This window comes from Camarhynchus parvulus, chromosome 5 (assembly GCF_901933205.1).
Source record: "Camarhynchus parvulus chromosome 5, STF_HiC, whole genome shotgun sequence".
In the NCBI taxonomy this organism is placed as follows: Eukaryota; Metazoa; Chordata; class Aves; order Passeriformes; family Thraupidae; genus Camarhynchus; species Camarhynchus parvulus.
This window is the reverse complement of record NC_044575.1, coordinates 7,744,169-7,765,978: the sequence shown is the minus strand read 5'-3', so window position 1 is coordinate 7,765,978 and position 21,810 is coordinate 7,744,169. Positions and strand designations below refer to the sequence as shown.

General features: G+C 40.0%; 1 protein-coding gene across 1 annotated transcript in view; it reads left to right on the top strand.

Moving 5' to 3' along the window:
• SHANK2 (SH3 and multiple ankyrin repeat domains 2) overlaps positions 1-21,810 on the top strand; it is a 276,013-nt gene that overhangs the window by 25,918 nt on the left and 228,285 nt on the right. Inside the window, exons 4-11 of the mRNA XM_030949872.1 lie at positions 5,348-5,567; positions 11,506-11,709; positions 13,315-13,386; positions 13,520-13,628; positions 13,879-14,030; positions 14,834-15,001; positions 17,085-17,201; positions 20,578-20,655. Of these exons, the coding sequence (XP_030805732.1) occupies positions 5,364-5,567; positions 11,506-11,709; positions 13,315-13,386; positions 13,520-13,628; positions 13,879-14,030; positions 14,834-15,001; positions 17,085-17,201; positions 20,578-20,655 (1,104 nt within the window). The 5' untranslated portion in view covers positions 5,348-5,363. The remainder of the gene's footprint in view (positions 1-5,347; positions 5,568-11,505; positions 11,710-13,314; positions 13,387-13,519; positions 13,629-13,878; positions 14,031-14,833; positions 15,002-17,084; positions 17,202-20,577; positions 20,656-21,810) is intronic.

Here is a 21,810-nt window from a genome sequence, read left to right as displayed (position 1 = left end):
TGAGAATCAATGGATATGACCACTGATTTTGAAAATTGATTTCCAATCAATAATTTATCTTGGAAGCATGAGATGCCACACTGATAAACAACAGCTTCAGAGAAAAGTACAGGAGGAATTTTTGCTCATCATTCTTGTACTGTACTATTTGTGTCAGCACTCATCTTCTAAAATATTTATGTGGGCGTTTCAGTTATTTAACAGAAAGATACATCATCACCAGGAAGTGAATTTAAGTGAGGGACTGCTGAATGGGGAATCAAGCTGTAATTAGCGGAGTTGTTCCTGTCTGGTGGAGCTGGGAGAACAGGAGAGCTGCAAGTGCTTTGTCTCCCCTGAGGTTTTGCTGTGGATTGTTTAGCACTCCTTGTGCATGCTCTGGCTTTCTTCTTGCAGATATTTTCTTTCAGGTTTTGCCTTTGCCTGGCTGGGTTTTGTGTCTGTGCCCTGGTTGGAATTGTGGGATTTGGGTGCTGATAACATTTCCCCTGGGGTTAATCAGGTGGCTCTGTTTGTGGAGATCTCTTTCCTGCAGCTCAGGCAGTGGTGTCTCAGGTCCACTCTGTGATTGCAAACATTAATGCTGACTTTGGATGAAGTGGTTCTGCCCTTTTCAAGCCCTGGCAGTTCACTTCTGGCCCTGTGCCATCTTTCTCCTGCTGCTTCTGCAAACATTTGCATAGTGATCCTGTTCAGAGGCACGATGGATTTGGAAACTAACCTCTCAAAAAAAAACAAAAAGAAAAAGAGCTGGAGTTTGACCTGGATCAGTGCTTTGTTTTGCTTCACTATTTGTGTTAAAGCAGTCTGGGGTGAGCAGAAGGGTGGGCTTGCTTTTTGGGAGGCAGTGCTGGTTACTGCCAGCTTTCAAGGAGTGCAGAGGGAGCTTGAACCCATCAAATTGCAAATTGCCCTTTGGAATTGGTCTTCAATTCAAATTTTCCTCTGCATGGCCTTTCCTGCCCAACCAGGGGGAGATGTGAAATGCTTGGTGTGCTGGGACTCAACCCCCCACCTTCAGCTCTGTCTGAAGTGCATTTTTGTTTTAATATTATAATTAGAAAAGAAAATGCTTGATCTTCTCCAGCATTTTAATTTAGTACCTCATCAAGCTGGTTCTTGAGCTGATATGTATAATCCTGAATAAAGCCACAGAATCCAAGTGTTGGGGGCTCTGGCAGGTTTTACACAGGAATCTCTTTCCTGAATAGTTTTCCTTCAGAGTTAATGAGTAAATACCTCTTTCTAGCAGTGACTGTTCCTCTCCCAGCAAACTTTTCTCACAGTCTGGTTCATGACATTACTCAGCCTGTGACAATGCCTACTCTGTATCCCAGATATTCCCACAGGTAGGTTTGTAACTGGCCTCACTGCAGCAGTCTGGAGGGCTTCCCCCTGCAGGAAACAGGGCTGCTATTGTGCAAATGAATGTTTATATAAAAATAGATTGGTCTTATCTTGACTAGGAGTCAGTGACCCCTGGATTTGAAACCTTGCTCTGAGACCTGGCCTTGGACAAGGCATTTGGTGCTTGTGCCTCAGCTGTGTTTTAGGGACAAACAAGACCAGGAGGGTTTGGTACTTTGCAGGGTCAACAAAAATCACACAGAGCTATAAGTAAGCTGAAGATTTTCAAATGTGGTTTTTATAGTGGTTTTATCTGATAATACCTGGATGTTCAATGAAGATCCCCTGTCCAGTGTGTCTCTCTACTGATATTTCAAACCCTTTCACATCAAGTTTACAATATCTAACTTACAGATATATGTAGACATGTATATTTATTAAATTCCTTTTGTGTGATGTTCAACAACCTTAAGGCTCCAAAGAATAGATTAGTCTGTTGCTGCTGTTGGTTTTTCCCCTGCTGTGTCTGTTTGCACTCTCTGGAGCACACCCTTCTCCCTGAGAGTGAGCTCTGGGAATTGAATTTTTTCCCATTTGATAAACTGTGCACTGTTTAATTCCAGCCTTTTGCAATGTTCTTGTAGGGTTTTTAATACTTATTTTTTTAGAGAAAAAGGGAGTTTGATGGTCATGATTTGGACTGTTTGAAATTCTCCTTAATGGTGCAGTGGCAGCAAATGGCAGAAGAAGAGATTCCAGCAGATTTTGTGAAAGCTGTGGGCTGGACTGGGATAAAACCAATCTAAAAATAGCACCTGTAAAGGGAAGGCAGCAGTCTGAGCTGTGCTCCTTTCATCTGGCCTGTTGGTCTGAGGAACATCACCTGGCCACAGCCCCAGAGGCTGGGTGCACATCCTGCTGCTCCTGCCGAGCTAAAGGGCAAGGGGCTGGGGGAGAAGTTCAATAACAAGGGAAGCATAAAGCCATCCTTTCACTCTCTCATCTTCCTGCTTCTTTGTGGCCTTCCTCTGTCAAAATAGGTGCTTAGCCAGCTGCAGCTCAAGCTTGCTTTGCTTAGGGCATGTGCAGAGGCCAGGGCAGGACAGTGCCTGGAGCTGGGGCACACTCAGTGTCCAGGAGTTGAGAAATGTGAACAGACAACGTGAGGTGGAACAAACCCTGTTGGTGTGACACTTTTCATGGTGTGTTTACTGCCAGGATGATAATGACATCTGTTTTTATTAATCTACAGAGAATCTTGTCAGCACTCCTCTACACAAAAAAAGCAGCCACAAACAAAACATGATTGGTTTAACTGTAGGAATCCTATGATCTGTTGGTTTGTTTCTTTTTTTTTTAAGAAAGGGAAGAAGGCATCTCAGACAACCATGATAAACCTAATCTATGTTTCAGCTGTGTTGAACCAATGAATTGCCAGGTAGGAATTAGGAATCTGGGATGCAATATTTTCATGGGTTATACAAGTATTAATTAGTAAGCCAGGCAACTTGCCTTTTTTTCCTGATATAATAAGTTTGGTTGTGGAAAAATCTTTTGGGATATCCTTGTGACAAAAGTGAAACAGTTCCCAAAAGATATCAGCTTCTCTGTGGGAGCCGTGATAGCCAGTGGCTCTGGTTAACAAGTGGTGGGATCTTCCATTTCCACACAACATGAGCCAAACAAATTTCCAGTTTCTCCAGCGTTCAGATGGTCTTGTTTAAAAAATGGTGTTTAAATGATCTCTTTCCCAACTGTGCTAGTGGGGCCCATGTCCTGTTCATCATGCCACTGTGCATACAGACTTTCATTATCCTTTCCATGCTTACTTGTGCATTATTTTCCAGAAGATTAGGTGTCTTATGCCTTGTTGACAAGTCTCCAAGAAGTTCTTTGTCCCAGTATTTATTCAACTCAAAGGCTTGATTCCTGGGAGCTGGTTTTCCAGCTGGACATTTTCCTTTCTTATTATAGAATGAGCTATTCCTGGGTAGTTTTTACATGAAAATCCACTTGCCAAAACCTGGGGAAGTTTTTTCCTCCTAACCCAACTCTTATTTGGCTGCTGTATAACTGCAGTTTACTGCTCTCTGTCAAACCCACTGCCCTGGAATGTGTTGCGCTCTCAGATGGCTTTAGGGACGGACACACCACGTGCTGGTCTTTGTCTTTCTGCTCACACTCACTGGCCTGTACCTCTTGTGCCCTTAAATTTTGTGTATTGTCCTGCTGTATTTTGGGTTCACATGTTTTAGCAGTGGCAGACAAATAGAGAAACCACAGAAATGTTTATGCTTTTTATTGACTTAAGGTGCTTTGGAGAGCAGCATTAATCTACAGTTCACTGAAGCAGCAAAAAAATGAAATACTCCCTGCAGAGTTTTCCTTTGTAAATGGAGCCTTCCATTAAGCTGCTGTGAACTGGCTTGCTTTCAGGTTTCTGAATGCACTGGTTTTGTCTTCATTAGTAATTATAGCTGAGGGTAATAACACTAGAATTATCCTTCATCAGAAACAACAATAAAGCTTGATGATGTGGGGGTGTGATGTGATGTGCTGTGGGAATGCTTGTCCTTGACCTCCAGCCTCAGGCCTGGCTCTCCACTGCCCAGGCAACCTATGGGCGCCTAAAATGGGAAATGACAGTGGCAGCTTTTGGTCCCTGCTCTGGAGTTACTGCTGGGACAGTGACTGGGCAGTGAAGAGGGAATGACTTCAACTAAAGTGTTAGACACAGTGGTAAAAAATGCTCTTTTATCCCTTGCTGTTGTTTGACTTGATTTACTTGGGCTGATCTGGATGAGATCAGTATAGAAAATGTGTACTTGGATACCTCAATACACTCACCTGGTTCATGAGTGATCAAGTCACTTCCCCCTTCCATGCTTCACTTTTGCTTTACTGGTTCTTTTTAAGTGTGACCTGGCAGTGGAATTGCTTGTTTGGTTCGTTCTTTCTTTCTTTCTTTATTTTACTTTTCTTCTAACTGAATTTTTATTTTGCATTAAAATGCGGAGGAATTGTCTTGGAGGATTATTCACGGGAAAAAAAGAAAAATAATAATACATTTTTCTGGCCTCCTAAATCTGAAAAGTGATATGATGTCCAAGCGCTGCAGAGTTTATTGTTGGCCTTTTCAGTTTTTCCCACTGTAAATGTTTTCCTCCATTTTTCCACAGAATAATAATTTTCATATCCTGGAGCAGCTTTGAGTTTGTGGGACGAAACCACAAAATTCATTTGCTCTTGTAGGTGGAAAAACCCAGAAGGAAAATGTTCTGCTGTTCTTAGTGTGAGACCCCTGATTACAGATGTCTTTAGTCTGGAATAAACATGACTTTCATTTTAGCCTAAGCTATAGCACAGATTAAAATGGATTCTAAGCTCAGAGTATATATAATGGGCAGATTTGGGTGGTGTTGGTTTAAAGGGATGTTATGTGAGTCACAAACCACAGAGCAGCATCTGTGTCTGTCTGGATCCCTGTAGGATTTTGTTTTTTGGTTGGTTCCACTATTTGGGAATACTGACTTTTATGAAAGCCTCACCTGTGCAGATTCTTGATGTACAGGATGATGTTAGTTTAGAATTTACATTAATTCCCTGAAATGTCTTTTCACTGGGAGGAGGAAGCTTCAAAGCCAGACCTAGCTCTTAGCAGAGTTTACAGCAGGGCTGGTTATCACAGGACTGGGTAATTGTGCTGTTTTTTCTGGATCCTTTGGGAGCCTGGGTGTGCCTGGGAAGGTCATCTTCTTTTTTACTACTCTTTTTTCCTTCTCCTGCCCTTCCTCTTCTCTAGTAAATTGGTAGCCAGATTTATTTCCTTTACACTCCTTACACCCACATAACTGACAGAAAGAAATAAAAGGAGGATAAACCATAAAACTTCCTTGTTAAATGCATGTCATTTCCAAGAAGAAAAAAAAATGTAGCTGATTCATTTTGAAGACTTGAACTGTAACTTATTTTTTTTTCTTTTTCTCCTTTGTATTGGCAGGATAAAAAACTTTAACATGCCTCGTAGCCCTACATCAAGTGAAGATGAAATGGCACAAAGCTTCTCTGACTATTCTGTTGAGTCTGAATCAGACAGCTCCAAAGAAGAAACTATTTATGACACAATTAGAGCAACTGCAGAAAAGCCAAGCAGCAGAATGGAAGATAGTCAGAGCAACACTTTAGTGATTCGAATTATCATACCTGACTTGCAGCAAACGGTAAGGCAGAGTGCACTGCAATTAAACAAAGTGAAATTAATGATTAGCTTTGCTAGCTTCAACCTGCAGTACACCTGTTCCCTTTTTTACTTTCTTTTTTGACATGCTACAGACAAAATTCATGTTTTGTTTTAATGCCTATGCTTTGTATCCCCGTGGTTTATCTGACTGGTTGCCTCAAGTAAAGGCACCATCCCTTCCAAGAGAATTTAGTGTGTTGCCCTGATGAAAGCCATGTTCATAAAGCAAAATATCTCTCTGATCTGCATTCAGAGATTTTGGGTAAAAGAAAGAGACTTAGGAATCCATAACCTTATCAGAAGATGAAGATTGAATCAAAAAATCACATGTTAACTCTATGAAAGCCTCATATATATATATATATATGGCTTCTCTAGTTCTTCTTCTCATGAAATAGTTTGTGATTGACACTACACTGGGGTCCTGCAAGAGGTCATCAAATTCTCTCTTTACTGTATTTGTTGTCTTTCTCTGTCAACCTGCCTCGCAAAAGACATCCCTTTTAGAGAGCCTGTGGCTTTTAGAGTGTAAAGATGAGGAAAAAAGCGCAAATAAACCTTTCTTTCCTCCTTTGCTGCTGTGCCTTTACTACAGTATGTTGTTTCTGAACCTTCCAGCCAGAGAAACCAACATGAATGCTGTGATAGGAATAACAGTGTCATGCTGGAAAAGTCTTGGGAGAGACTGATTCCATCTAGAACCACAATTTGTCTGAGTTTATTAATTATCTGAATTACCCTGGGTCTCCTTGAATGCTGCTGTCAGGGTTTTCAGGGGTGGCACCAGCCTTCCAAGATTATAAAAACACCTCAATTTCATGGATGTGGGCCATGTACATCACTCTGTGCCAACATGTAAGAGCTACATCATGTCCTGCTGCTGTTCAAGATCTATCTCATGAAGCCCTTCCTCTCTCCTTAATTAAGTTCATTTTTAGAATGATAGAGATGGGCTGGATGCAGCCTGACAGGGAAAAGCTGTTTTGACAGGTGTGGTTCTGGAGCTCTTTTTTGATGATCTTACCAGCTTGCTCTATCTGTGACCCTGCCAATGAACAGATCTGTGAAAATGGAATGGAAATACCAACTTTTCTGCTATGTTTACTCTGCTGTTAAAACCACAGGGATAGTAGCTTCCTGAAGTCCTCTCATTTCATTACTCTTGTGCTTAGATCAGTAATAAGTTACTTATTGGTATTAAGACAAATTTAAAAATTTGTTCATTTTTATTGCCTTTTTGTATTTCTTTTTCCTTTTCAACAAACACTTCATGAAAAGTAACTGAATTGTTTGCGATTCTAAAGCAGCTGATGTATTTCTTATTTAATTTATCAGCCCACAAACTCTTCGTGCAGGAAAGTGAAACCTGGATTCAAGTTAGCAAACAGAAATATTGGTGGATTAAATGTGGTAGAGAAAATTGTGGAGAAGATCAGAATTTGAGCTGTTGTACGTTACAAGCCAGAGCAAGCATAGGCCCCATTTCCTGTGTAATTATAATTAATTTAACATACAAGGTGTTTAAAATTAGTCTGTTTAATCAAAGAAGCATGAAATAACATAATTTACTTTTTTTGGTTTTTAGGGAGTATGATCAAGACTATATTTATTCTGAGGAAGACAAGTTTAGGGGTTTAGATAAAATTCAGCCCACTGGGAAGCTCTAAAGCCAAACTTCCAGAGAATGAAGTTTGCTTGTCTGCAGTAGCTGTGGTACAAACTGCCTTTATTCCCCTGCAGGTATGAGATAAGCACCAAGCACCACGAGTAGGATGTGCTGCCATGGAAAACTTTATAAATTACCACACATTGTAGGAAGTCTGTCTTGTTGCTCTTTTATTCTCATTTGAAACTTGAAGACAATGTGAAGCTTGACAAGTTCATATGGAGCCCTTAAGAACAATTGCTTTTCAGTTTTTATTTCAGTTATTTTTTTTGTCTCCTTCTCAGTTTGGGTGATAACCCAATTTACTGAAACACGACTTGGTAGAAATGGTAATTTCTTATTGCCTCTGTGCATGACCTGTATTCAATGTGTCATCCTTCTCACAGGAGGGTGGAGAATATTTAAATGAACAACTGAAAGATTTCTTGAGCTCAGTAAAATTCCTGAGGGAATGGAGAGCATGGAAAGCCCTCCAGTCCTGAGAAGCATGGGTAAAACAGCTGTGTTATCTGGCATATATTATTTGGTCTGAATCCAGGCCCAGTCATCTTGCATCCATTTCTTCTTCCAGCCTATGTAGGAACAAATCCCAAGTGATGCTGCTTCTAAGTGAAATCAGTCTGGTTCTTCAGGACCTGTTGTCAAGAAAATCTCCTTTACCTTGATATTCTGGCAGTGATGGTGTTTTGTGCTTAGAATTGCTCTTTGCCACAGACACTGAGACCACTTCTGTCAGCCAGTGGTTTTAAGGAATGTTTTTGTCCTTTTATTATCAACACAGGGTGTTTTTTCCACTCTTTTGTCTTACTCTGTACTTATGTGCTCCCTGTGGGTTATGTTTAAAGTCAAAATGCTCAAATCCATACATTTTATTAAATTCTGAGGCTGAGATGGGTTTGGGTCTGCTGAAGACTTCTCTGAGATGCTTTCTGCCCATCTGTTTTGCTGCTCCACTGCAACAATGAGCACTTACTGGTTCCTTCCTCCCCTGGGTCTTGGAGTTTTTAAAATTATGTTGGACTTTCTAGGCAAAATATTGTCTGATAAGTGACAGTTCGTTATAGCAACAGCTTTAGTTGGAGCCCCTTGGTGTCTGTTTCTGCATTGCTTTTTATACTTTTGTATCCTTTCTTTACTTTTTAATTATTTGTTGGGTTTTAGGATTAAGAATCTTTTCCGTTACTGCTTTTGCTTCTCAGATAACACACTTTGTTGTTTACTTTGTGCACATTTTACCTTAAAGTAGGAATCCAGTTGTGACAACTGCAGCTCGAGTCCCCTTTTTCCTTGGGATGCCTCCAGTATCACTTGTTTCCAGACTGTGCTGCCTCATAGATCCTCCAGATTTTTTTGCAACTTTTCTCAAGTATTCTTCTGTATCCCACTTTGTGCCTGATAGCTCCTTGCTGCTTTCTGTTTGCTCTTCCTTGTTTTATCTTCAGTTTGATGAGAGAATTTTTGTGCTGCTGGTATCTGTTCACATGCCTTTGATCCGGGCAGGTGATCTACTGACAGCCTGGCCTGACTGGTTTTTCTGACCTGTCCCCTCATGAATTCTGTGTTTCCTGAGTGCAGCCTGATGAAGGAGAGCAGTGTTTCAGCAGAGAATCAAGCTGAACACAGCACAAACCAAAATGTGGGACTTGTTCCCTTTTCTTTCCGTGATGCCAAACTCTCATTTGTGTTTCCCATTTTTTGTCTCATCTTTAATATCAACAGCTCCCATTGAAAGGAATAATTCATATTTTGATATCTTGGCAATCATATTTTTGGAGGCAGCAGTGCAAACCATTTTGTTGTGTCCCTCAGTCACAGCACAGTTTGTGTGATTGACAGCTGAGCAGAAAGATATTTGCTGATTGATTTTAAGCAGATAAATATTATCCCTCAGACATTCTGTATCATAAGCATTATTCCTACTGAATTAATATCTTCCCTTCACCTGGGGGAGTTGTGTTTTCCCTGGCTTCCCATCCTGTCCTTCACTTCACTTGCTCTCACCAGTGTGCAGGAATGCAAGATTATAATTGACCATGTCTGCTGTGATCCAAGGAGCTTTCACATCCCAAACACAGGCCTTGCATCTCAGCAGCCAGTGCTGACGTGCTGTCTTGCTGCTGCACTTGCATTTTGAGGGGCCTGCTGTGGTTTTGACAGTGACTTTGAGCCACTCAGGGCTTTTTTTTTTTGGCTGTTCTTTGTGGTTTTTACAGTGAATGTATCTGTCAGTGCAAAACATCTTTGTTTCATGTGTTTCTGTAGTTCCTTGTCACTGAAAGATCTCTATTCTTTAATATTTTTTCTTGCCCTTGAAGATTAAAAAAAGTTGTCAATTTTTTTTTTGACTCTGCTGCTGCCTCCTTTCCTTGTGGCCACCACGCCACGTGTGCCTAATGAATTGTTCCTTATTTCATAACTGGAACAGCCTGTGTGTAGGTCCTGCTGTGACTGAGCTGATGTTTCCTCAGGATACAGAGTGTGGCAGTGACTAATGACTTGTCTGCAGGATAGAGGGGGTGCCTGTGGTGCTCCCTGCCTGGAGGGCTGCCAGGAGGACACAGAAGCAGCACAGTGGAGTTGTTCCAGGGACAGGCTGATGGAAAATGCACCTTATGCAGCATCTGAGTGGTTCTTTTTATCCTCTTGGTCAGCACCTGCCTCTGAGAGAGTGGTAACAGCTCCACTTCTATCCTGCCTGGCTTCATGGAAAGCATAAATAATCACTTTTCTCACTAGTTTCACTTTTCTCAGCCTGAAAAATTTTGGTAGCAAAAAATTCTCCAGTTATCAACTTACTTTTTACATAACTGATCTTATTTCATTCTAAATTGCTAATGGAATCAGATTTTTTCACAATAAGCCCACTTTTGTTTCTTATGAATCGCTGGAAGAGCTGCAGCTCTCACTGAATTAGTTTGTAAATATTTGCCTGACATCAAGAACAGAGAGAACACAGGAACAGACTGAACAAAATTGGATGTGTTGGATTCTCCAGGTGCATTAAAAACCAGCAGACTTAATTAAACTGTGATCAGAAGTAACTGCTTTGTATTTTTAAAATCAAAACAGTGTCATACAAGTCCAAAATTAGTTTGTTTCATGTAAGAAAGAATTTCCTTGGCGAAAAAAATACATGTAATTTCAAAATTATCTTCCCATTTGCATAACACTCACTGAAGTCCTTCAGATGTGTGGATAATGTTTAAAGTTAGGCTCATTGCACATCTTGTAACTGACAGTTTTGCTGAGAAGTGCTGATGTTTGAGTCTGAATCTTGTACTGAAATTTGAATCCATGTAGGAGTCATGGGGCAAGTGAGGTACAGAAGGAACACAGGGATTTCAAACAGATTTGCGTTGTTGCTATGTCAATACTGTAACTACTGGGATGTTTGGGAAGGAAAATACTTATTACAATCTACTTTGTATCCCTCTCTCCTTCCCTTCAGCATATAAAACCCCCCAAACTTTTCACAAAACATCTTGAAAAATAAAATAAGTCAGGGAAATGAAAGCTGCTTCCTAGCCAGCCTTACTTGTGACAAAGTCTAACATTTCATTTTATGTTGAAGACTGTAAAGGATTAAAGCAGAAACAGCACTGTGTGTTCAGGATGCACATCAGAGGCACCAAATTGCCTTCTGGGCATTGCCACCTGCTGGAACCTTGGAACCAGTGACTGCAGTGCAGGCAAAATCCCTAAACTCCTCAAGTCCCTGAATTCCAGCTTGGTAAGAAGCAGAGAACTGCAGAAGTTTGTCAAGGTTTTCAAGTCATTTGCTCCATGTTGTATCATTCCTCCCATAAACTTACCTTCAGATAAATGTAGCTAAAAGGGAAGTAGAATTCTTGCCTGAATACCAGTTTTTGATGAAATCTTTCTGGATCTAACTGATATCAGAACAGCCAAGAATCAAGTGGATAATTAAACACCTTGTAACATCCCTTTTGAACAGGTTTTCCATGAAGGTGCTCTCTCTCTGAGGAAGGATGTGTGTGTTCCCTTCCACAAATGAGGTTTGTGGAAGGACTTGAAGTGTCCTGTGTTTTCACAGTACTTGTGCATTAGGTATCATCAATGCACATCTGAAATAGAATTCTTGTTGAGCAACGTTTTGTCATGGAGTCTGTATATTTATTATGCATATCCCTATTATTCATGACATTTGTAAATTTTAGAATGTAAGACACTGTTGAAATGTTGGGTTTTTTTTTTCACTAATTGGGTTCCTTAAAATAATTTCTCTTTGCAGAAATGCATTCGCTTTAACCCAGAAGCTTCAGTGTGGGTTGCAAAGCAGCGGATTTTGTGCACTTTGAACCAGAGTTTGAAAGATGTCCTGAATTATGGACTGTTCCAGCCTGCAAGCAACGGGAGAGATGGGAAATTTTTGGATGAGGAGAGACTTCTGAGAGAATACCCACAGCCAGTCAATAAAGGAGTTCCTTCACTCGAGGTATTTTTAGATCTGACATCTGAAGCATTTCTATTCTGATACAAACTGTGCAGAAAGCTGTATTTGAGGTGTCTGCATGCACCTGAATTACATCTGGGAAATGCTTATCAGCAAGTCTGAACCCTTGCTCACAGAAGTGCTGGCATTCCCTGCTCATGGAGCTGGTCCATCCCCAAAAAGTTGCAAAGAGTCAGCCCTTCTGGGACAGTGGATTTTGGAGTTTTCCTTTGCTGAGGACACAGGACATGTATCTTATTTGGTGATTTAATAAAGAAATGTAAGGTTCTAGGTGAAGCTGTTGGATCTGTGATGAGGTTTGCAATAGCAGTGCAGTAGTTGCTGGATAACCAGCCTTTGCTTTCTCCCAAAGAGAACTTTCTGTCTCAGTGCAGCCTTTTTTAACCCCCATCTGGTTCCCTCTGTGCCACCCTTCAGAGTGCACAGGTTGCCTCTGTGTCCTCCTGGGAAAGCAGTAAGGGAGGAGAGGGTGTGTGCTGGGATCTCCCCCTCTCTGTTGCTCCTGCAGAGGCTCTGCAGTTGGGGATAAACTGGGCAGAACTTTCATGGCACTGAACAAACTTGGAGCAGAGCCAGATCATGCAACACAGCAGCAAACTGGGGCATGAAACTGGCGTTTAATTAATTTTGATATTGCCTGTATGGTGGCAGATCAACCATTAATAATGTGTGGTTAATAGACTTCCTCCACTGTAACACAAATCCAAGAGAAAAGAATCAGGGTCCTGAGAAGGCTTCAGGTCTTCCCTTTTCCAGGAGTTTATTTCAGAGTTACAGTCACTGATGACCACATTACAGCTGTAAGGAAATTAAACAGCCACTTTGTGTTTCATCGTTTTTCATGAGTGTTGACTGCAGCAATTGAGGTGTTAAAGGTGATTTTGTGGAAAGCTGGTGTTAAAGCCTCATTCTGCGCAGTCCCTTGTCCAACTGACAGGCTTCATTCCTGGAATTCTGCATGGGACAATGAGAGAGTGGTAAATTATAGCTATGGAAACCCCCATGAGTTTTGCTACAGATCTTGCTACTGCACCCAAGCTGCTCAGGATAAAATGTGACTGAGTTTCAGCCAAAAAGAGAGGCAATCCTCAGAATCTCATTCACAAAACCAGTCCTGTTCAACATCAGAACTATTCCCATGTGCAAGTTCCTCTTACATTGACTAAGGGATTTTCAAGTATACTTTTTTTTTGTTTTTATATTTCAGAAGTGCTAAGCTGCAATTTTGAAATCGATATTTTTTATTTAACGTGCCTTCCCAGCTTTCTGCCTGAGACTATAAATGAAAGTGCACAGAAATCCTTGGGGAAAAGTGCTTTTCAGTGTAATTCTTGCTTACTTCTGTAGATTCTAGAGGCTGATCTCATTTCCCACACACCTCCACTGATCTCTTGTATTCATACAAGATATGAATTTTGCTTAAATGAGGTAAAACTATATGAAATACTGAGCCTATTTCTAAAATTTTTAAAATTTTGCCTAAATCTGCCATCACAGTGGATGATAACTTCCTGGTAAGGTGAGAAAATGATATTATGAGTTTTAAGTTTTTAAGTTTTAGAATTTCTTCTTCTCTTCTTCCCTCAGTTTCGCTACAAGAAAAGAGTGTACAGACAGTTCAACCTCGATGAAAAGCAGCTGGCCAAGCTTCACACCAAGGTATCCCAATTTCCTGCAGGAGTTAGCAATTACCTACAGTGGGTGTTGACATGAGTTGAAAAAATATTTCATTTTTAGTCAAAATTTTATTTTTGAAATCAAAGGATGATTCATTTTTTGCTTTTTGTTTCAGGCCAATTTGAAAAAGTTTATGGATCATGTCCACCATCTCTCTGTGGAAAAAATGACCAAGATGTTGGACCGAGGACTGGACCCAAACTATCATGACTTAGAAAGTGGAGGTCAGAACAACAAAACTAAACAGCATAGAGTACCTTGAGTTAGTTAAACTTAAATTGATTATCAGGGTGAATCTCACACATTCCTTCACAACTCTGAGCCAGTGGAGTCTGCAGGGCTTTGCTGTCCAAAGGACATAATTGATAATTTTATGCTTTTCTTTGAACATTATTCAAAATATTATTTTAGAAAGTAACTTAAATTTATAATTTTGCTCACCTTTTCCCAAGTACATCCTATTCTCTTTCTTAGAAACACCCCTAACTTTGGCAGCTCAGCTTGACAACACAGTAGAAGTGATAAAAGCCCTGAAAAATGGAGGAGCACATTTAGACTTCAGAGCCAAAGATGGGATGACAGCTCTGCACAAAGCAGCCAGAGCCAAGAACCAAGTAGCCCTCAAGGTAAATGCTTTCAGGGGCAAATTATGTGTTATCTTGTTAAAAAAATGCATAAAGGAGACTGTTTTCAGTTAATTACTTTACTGTCCTCCATGGATCCTTTAGAATGGATGGGCTTGTTCTAGTGCTTTCTTGTGGCTGTCAAATCTTAGCATTTGCCTTCAATAAGGAGCCTTTTTATTTCTGATCTATCTTTTCCTGGTTGAAGAAAAGTGGTGAAATTTAAGCTTATTCATTGATCCACTGAGATCTGTCTGAGGAAATAGGAGTAGCATTATTGTCACTTAAGTCTTTGAAAGCAGCTTCCAGTGGCATGGATTACACATTATGCCTTAACACAGTGTCTTCTGTTTTCTTTTGTATTTTAACAGGTATTCTAAATTCACTTTGGTCTAGATTAAATCTTAGATTTATGGATTTTGCTTATTCCCTGTTGACAGATGCTCAAATTGCATGACATTTTTGATAAAGCACCTTGGAACTGAAGAGGTGAATGTGTTGCAACGGTGATGCAACATTTACAGAGCTGACATTTCTGAACCTAGTGAGAGGATGGAAACTGGACATTGCCACTCCTTTCTGTGCCATCCCCATAGATTCCTTTAGATCTTAATTCTTCCAAGGTCATTTCTTGCTTAACTTAGTCTGTGCTGTGACCCACTCTTAGCAGCTGATAAATAGGTGAGCAAAAAATTTTATGTCAATGATCAACCTCATACATACTTTTTCAGATTTTTTTCAGGTAAAGACCCTTTATTTAGAAGTCCCTCCAAAAGCTATTTTTCACAGTCTGTGATTGCTTTCAGACCCTTTTAGAGCTGGGAGCATCTCCCAACTACAAGGACAGCTGTGGCCTGACCCCGCTGTACCACACAGCTGTGGTGGGAGGAGACCCTTTCTGCTGCGAGCTCTTGCTCCATGAACATGCTACAGTCAGCTGCAAGGATGAAAATGGATGGCAAGAAATTCATCAGGTAGGAAAGATTTGCTTTTTGTTTGGAGTTGGACTTGCATGAGGAAGTTGTTCATGGTTGTTCTAGAGTTAAGTGCTATTTTGAAGTCCCTGCACATTCAAGTACGAAATTTCTTCCTTTTTCTATCTGCTTTTTCTACTTTTTATTTATTCACTTTTCATCCTGCTGTGGTGACTAAGAAGTAGAAAACTGTTCCAGTGGCGTTCTGTAACTTTGAAATCCTCTGGTTGCTGTGGATTTTTATGCAGAATGGCACTCGTCATATTTATGCCATGAACTCTTGGAAGTTTAGATTCCTGTTTGTGGCACTTCGGTAGGAACATGTAGCTCTTTCTTTTGGTGAGATGCCAGTGTCAGTGTCCTTGATAATGCTCCTTCTGTGTTTGTTAGGCTGCTTTCCCCTTGTCTCTGCTGAACTTTACAGCAGGGTTTGGGTTGAGGATCCTGCTGCTGGGGTCCATCAGCCTCTCCCTATCCTCTCCAGAGACGCCCGAATGCTATCCAGCAGTTGCGTAAAAATGCTTTATTGATTTCCCTTTGCACAGTGATAAATTCAGTAACATACAATGTTCAAAGATTCTAACAGTCCCAATGTCATTGCTGCTACTTTGTCATGTCTCTGTATGGATGAGTTTGGAAAGCTAAAAAATTTGAACTGCTGTGGTATGAGATAAATAAAGATACAAGTAATCAACCTTACAGGTCTGCCTGGGTCATCTTGACTCAATTTATTTTCTGTGCACTAAATTCTTTAGTACACAGATTTTTTTCTTCTTTTCTTGGAAAGAAATGGGAGGTAGCTTTGGCACCCACATTTGGGCAGGAATTGGAGCTTTTTCACTAAGTGGGTCTAGGTCAAGGTTGTTTGCATCCATCTCTAGAGTAGGGGAAAAGAAAGGAATTATTTTTTAACCATATTTTTCTGAGGATATGGGGGAAATGGATTGTCTAGATCACAGTATTGCCCCGTCTGGACTCCATAAAAATAGAGAGAAAATGTTCCTCTTTTTAAACCCCAGCCTCATACACATAAGGTTATTATTTCTCATAATGAAATAGAGCTTTCCAAACTCCCTGTGTTGGTTGTAATCCTAAATAAATCAATGTTTGCATCTGGGTTAGGAACAATCTGTTTGGACTAATCAATAATTCAAACATTCCTCAATGAAGTAAGAAGGATGGGGATTTAATTTGTGCACTGAGAAGTCCATTTAACTTTTCACTTCCAAATTGTAGATCCAAGCCAGGTGTGTCAGTCTGTATCTCCCACTGAATTCAGAAGTGACTGGATGGATTTCTATACCTCTATGTCTTACCTTAAATTCTGATTTATGTAGGAATGACGCTGATCTAAGATACCACAAAGTTTAAAACATGATAAATTGGGAGCTGCTTGGTCAGTGGACCATAGAGAAGAAGGAAGTGAAGTAAAAGAGGCCACAGACTAAAATCACTGTGATTTTTCTAAAGCTTATTTGCTAATCAGGAAAGTTTCTAATTTCTATGAATCTTCTTCATAGAGGCTTATTTCAAAAAATCCAGGGTCAAACCTTTTATTTGTGTGACAGATAAAGTAACTCTTGAAGATTTCCCCCTGTTTTGGAGCGGTGTCCTGTGTATGTTGTGTGTCTGCTTGACATCACAGAACCAAGAAGATTTACTTGGATTTTGGCCAGATTTTCTTTCTAAGGCCTGTGAGCAGTTTGGGAAAAAGCTCTGGCAATTTGATCATCCTTCAGTGCCATCTGGTGGTCAGCATTCCGGAGTGTAGCAGGACAAAAAACTTGTCACATTTGAGTCATGAATGTTAGTGGATAAAAAGTTCCAAAGGCAGTATTTTCCTGATCCCTTAGGCTGCCATTCCCAAAATAATCAGATGGTTAAGCTCAAGCACGGGATTGCTGTACCTGAAGCTCCCACACTGGAGTTGGTGCAGGAATGTACATCTGGGTGTCTGTGCTCCCATCAGAGAACCAGGTGTGGTTCTAAAAATTACACCCTCAGTAAAACCAGCACCTTCTCTGCTGAAAATCTTGCCTAGGCTTTGGTGTAATAACCAAAATATTGATTTATCCCTGCCCAGGCTTGCAGGTATGGACACGTCCAACACCTGGAGCACCTGCTGTTCTACGGCGCTGACATGTGCGCGCAGAACGCCTCGGGGAACACGGCCCTGCACATCTGTGCCCTCTACAACCAGGTGAGAGCCCCTGCAGGGACAGAAATGTCCCCAGCAGGAGCTGGGAGCTCACAGAATCACAGGATGGGTTGGCTTGGAAGGGAACTTGAAGATCATCCAGTTCCACTCCCCTTCCACTACAACTCATTGCTTCAATCACCATCCAACCTAGCTTGGAACATTCCAGGGATGGGCCATCCACAACTTCCCCAGGGCCTCACCACCCTTTCCAGGGATGAGCCATCCACAACTCCCCAAGGGCTTCACCTCCCTCTCAGGGAGGAATTCTTTCCCAATATCTGATCTAAACCTGCTGTCTTTCAATTTGAAGCCTTTCCCCTTCATCCTATCACTGCATTATTTTATATGCAATGAAGTGCTTCAGGCATTAAAAAATGATCTTGCAATCTGGAAAGAACATAGTTGAAATTATTTTAGTGCTGTTTCATTCACTGATTACAAATAGGGCTGCTCATTGTAGGTGGCAAGAGTGTGGATATTAAAAAATAAAATAAAAATTATGCTTTACCAGCTTTTTTGGGGTTTGATTCATATCTAAGTATTTGTTTCCTGTACAGAATTTATTGCCGTTAGTCTATAATTTAACTTAGAATTAAATAAGAAAGAGTTGTAAAATACTGTGGAATTGTCTCTATACAGAAGATATTGGATTCTTTGTCTACAACTTGTGTAGTCATTTACAAGTAGCAGAACCTTTTGATTTGATAGCATTTTATACTCTCTTTGCAGGGATGGAACAGGGAGGGGGATGAGTTTTAGAACTATGTTAAAATTCAGCACATAAAATATTACATTGAATTTGGAAAGCAGGAGATGTGACTGTAAACAGTGAAACATCTGTTAAAGGATCTGCTTCTTAATTAAATTACCATCTTAGTTTTTTTTCTAAAGTCTTGTCAAGAGAGATTCCTCAATTAGGTCTAAAATGCCCTCAGCTTAAAAAAAAAAAAAAAGAATTTTGGGGATAATTGGACATTTTTCAAGACCGTACAGTTTTGAGGTGGGAATTACAGTAATTCCGTAGAATTACAGCATTTTTTATGCAGAGATATGTTTTCCTGACCTCAGTAGAAGAAGTTATTCTGCAGGAGACCTAGACTGTAATTGAAACTGCATCTACAAATTTTTAAATGTTTACACAGTCACTAAGCTTGGCTTGGTGAATAGAACTTTAACATCTCCTGCCTGCACTGTCGTCCTTCTGTTTTCCTTCATCCCGTGTATGTGGAAATACAAAGTTTCCCTTGGGGTGCTGTGAACCTTAACCACTGGCTGATTTTGCCAATTTTTTTTTTTAATGGAAAGTTGTTATTGGTTCATGTGGAAGGAACGGTGCTGCCTTTTCCAGATGGAGAGGATGGGAAGGACAGCAGTGCCCTTGTTACCTCCAGATTCCTGTAGATGGAGTCGTTACCCATTTGATCTTCCCGTCTTCCCTGGGGAATTTTCTTGGCTTACTTTCTGAAGTTGGTAAATTTGTTTTCCTGCATGTCAGCGAAGTCCTGATCTGAATAAACTCTTGGTTTTGAAAGTTATTCCATGGCCATGCAGTAAGTCTGTTTTTTGCTGGGATGAAATGTGCCCTCTTTCGCTGGGAGGATTGGATCTGATATGAAAGCTGTTCTAGTATTAAAATTGAATATAATCTGACAGATGGGGAGGAAACAAAAAGGAGCAAATGTGAAGTTAAGAATGCTTCTGTTTGCTTCAAAATACTAAAAATAAATAAACAAACGCAGTACTTAACCCAAATAAATTTTCTTGGATTTTTTTAAATGTTGAACAGCTCTTTGACAACTTTTGGCAAAACTGTTCTAGTCACAATCATTTAGTTAATCCTTTTGCATGTTTGTTACACTGCAGGCAGCTCAGTTAAATTTCTAGAGAGTTTTGGAATCATTCTTTTGGTGTTGTAATGTTGGATGATTTATTCTGATAAACAAATGAATAATCACCCAATAAGTACAGTATGTTGTTCAATATAATTATTTATATCCTCAAGTTCTTGATTAAAAATGGGCATTGATCAATTGTTTAGAGATAGAGAAAATGCAACTAAAGTGCAGATTGCAGTGCAAGCAAATGAGACTATCTTAGTTAATTGTATATCATTAAAAATTATAGTCTAAGAGATAATTGTTCATTTACCTTCTTGATCCATTCTTTTGTTTTTCAGTTGAGGAAAAGGTAGGATAACCTCCTTTCCAGATACATTTAGGGCAGCCCTGTGATGGGGAGACTTAATGGGACCAAGAATCCGTGGTGAGAAATTAGAAAACACAATGACAGTAATGATTTTCAATCATAATTTCTGCAAATTAACCTGTGACTCAGAGTCTTGTAAATAAGCTTCATTTATGTCACTAAAATACCGAAATTATGCACTTTGTCTTCTCTGACTGCAAATTTGCTGTTCCATCCAAATACCTCATTAGGTGGAACTCCACATCACAACACATCAAGACAACACAGAAAGCACAAGAAAATTAAGAGCAATATTTGTGATGAGGGAATATAAAACTCTTTTGAAATGTGAATTGATTTGCATAAGACCCTAAGATGAACATTAAAGATGACAAGTGAGAAACAGTGTCCATACAGGAATCATCAAAAATTCTGAGAATCCACTCAGAACCTCCAGGAATTTCTACCAGATTGTGGGCAGTCATATTTAACAGCCATGGAGAGCAAGAATTTAACCAATGCACTGTATTGGCCAAAATAAATTGTTTTTAAGGGATTTCCTTTGCAGATTTTCTCAGTTTGGAGGATCTGAAGCCAAGTTTTCCCTCTTGTGCTGTAACTCTTGGCATTTTTTAGGGGAAAAGAGAGGCAACAAGGCTGGTCAGTGCAGTGTGTATAGGCAGATAAAATAATTTCATGTGTACTGAAAAAAAAATCGTACATTTTATATTGAGGATAGGTTGAAAAATGTCCCCAACAAAATAAGTGGTAAAACTGCTTTGTTTAACTTTTAGCAGGAGGGAAGGATATAATTCATCCCAGTTCTGTGAACAGTACTGGTTTTGCTACAAAATAGACAAAAAACTCCATATGGGAGTCAAATTTGTGCAAAATTTCATTTGTCAAATATGGAACTTTGTCAGTACAGTTGCTTAAAAATTTAATAAGGTATTTACTTCTTGTATTCCTGCATGTTTCTTTACCCTTGCCTAGTGTTTCTAATATACTGCAAAGCACCTGAAGCCCTGTCATTTTTAAAATGCTGTTTTAACAATTTAAATTTTCAGATAATTTATTTGGTTTATTTTTATCATGAAAATATAGACCAAACACCTCATAACCTCTGAGCAGTCACAGTCTTTTTAGTGCCAAAGGATCTTTATGAACAAGTTTCCTTTTCCACCATTTTCAGGAGAGCTGTGCAAGGGTGCTGCTGTTCCGGGGAGCCAACAAGGAGATCAAGAATTACAACAGCCAGTCTCCATTTCAGGTAAAAAAGGAACTACTTCTTCCCCCTGAAATATTGGGAAGAAAACATCAAGTGAACTTGGGTCTGGGGAGAAGTCACACTGTACAAGGCTGAACACAGGTGTGGAGGGAGTGAGTGAAAACTTTGGTTTTTATCTAATTCACTAAGTGGAGCTGTCCTGGAATAATTAGGAATGAAAGGAACACGCCCTCTGGTGATGCTGTTAATGTGTTTGAGAATTCTGTGAGCTGTTGGTAGCAAAAGATGAAATCCTTGGTGTTCTCCAGTCAGATGTGCCTTGCTCTGTGCTGATCTCTAGTCTCCTGTAGGAAAGATCCAAGATTTATGTAAGAGTGGTCCAGGATTGTCTGAGCACTTTGGTTTGTTTGGCCCCTCTTGGTTTAGCCAAAAAGCTCTTCCTTCCTTGGATGTGAGGCTAAAGAGGTGGGCTAAGTTTCAGGGATGGGATTGACTTAGTGCACTGTCAGCGTTAGAGGCTGAAGCTGCCATCTCCAAAAGAAAATGGAAGTCTTGGTTTGGATTAGTCAAAATTTTGTCTTCATTTTCTGATCTTGAAAGCACTTTCAGCAAGCTTAATTAAAAATCCAAATGGAGAAGAATTGTTTGTTCAAAGGGTTGTCAGGTATGGCTGACAACCTCAAACCCTTATTTCTGAAGCAGGCTTAATTAGCTTGAATGTCAGAGAAACATTCCTGATGCAAAGTGATGTGAGAAATCAGGATGGAAACTGTAATATTAAAAAAAAAAAAAACAGAAGAATTTTTTTCAAGTTACGAAAATCAGTGCTTCTGGAAGAATGATGGCACAGTGCCATTAACAGGAACTGTGCTGTGGTGAAACAGAATGGGGCTGTTTCCCCAAACCAAGGAGTTTTTCAACTAAAAGAAATCCTGATTTATCTTTCTTTGGTATGTCTTCCCCATTGCCATTTTGACCCACTTTGGATAATGCTGGCAGAGGATTCAAGGGAAAATGCTTTGACAAGTGAAACAGTTGGAATTTTTGCTGGATCCATGTGGGTCTCTGAGTTAACTCCTCCAAGTTTACATGTAGTTACAGAGCTTTCAAAAAAGCCTCAGCCAAATATTTCTGTATCAGTTTAATTCCCTCAATATTTTGAAGGTTTTCTGGGCCTGAGTTGTGCATCTCATAAGC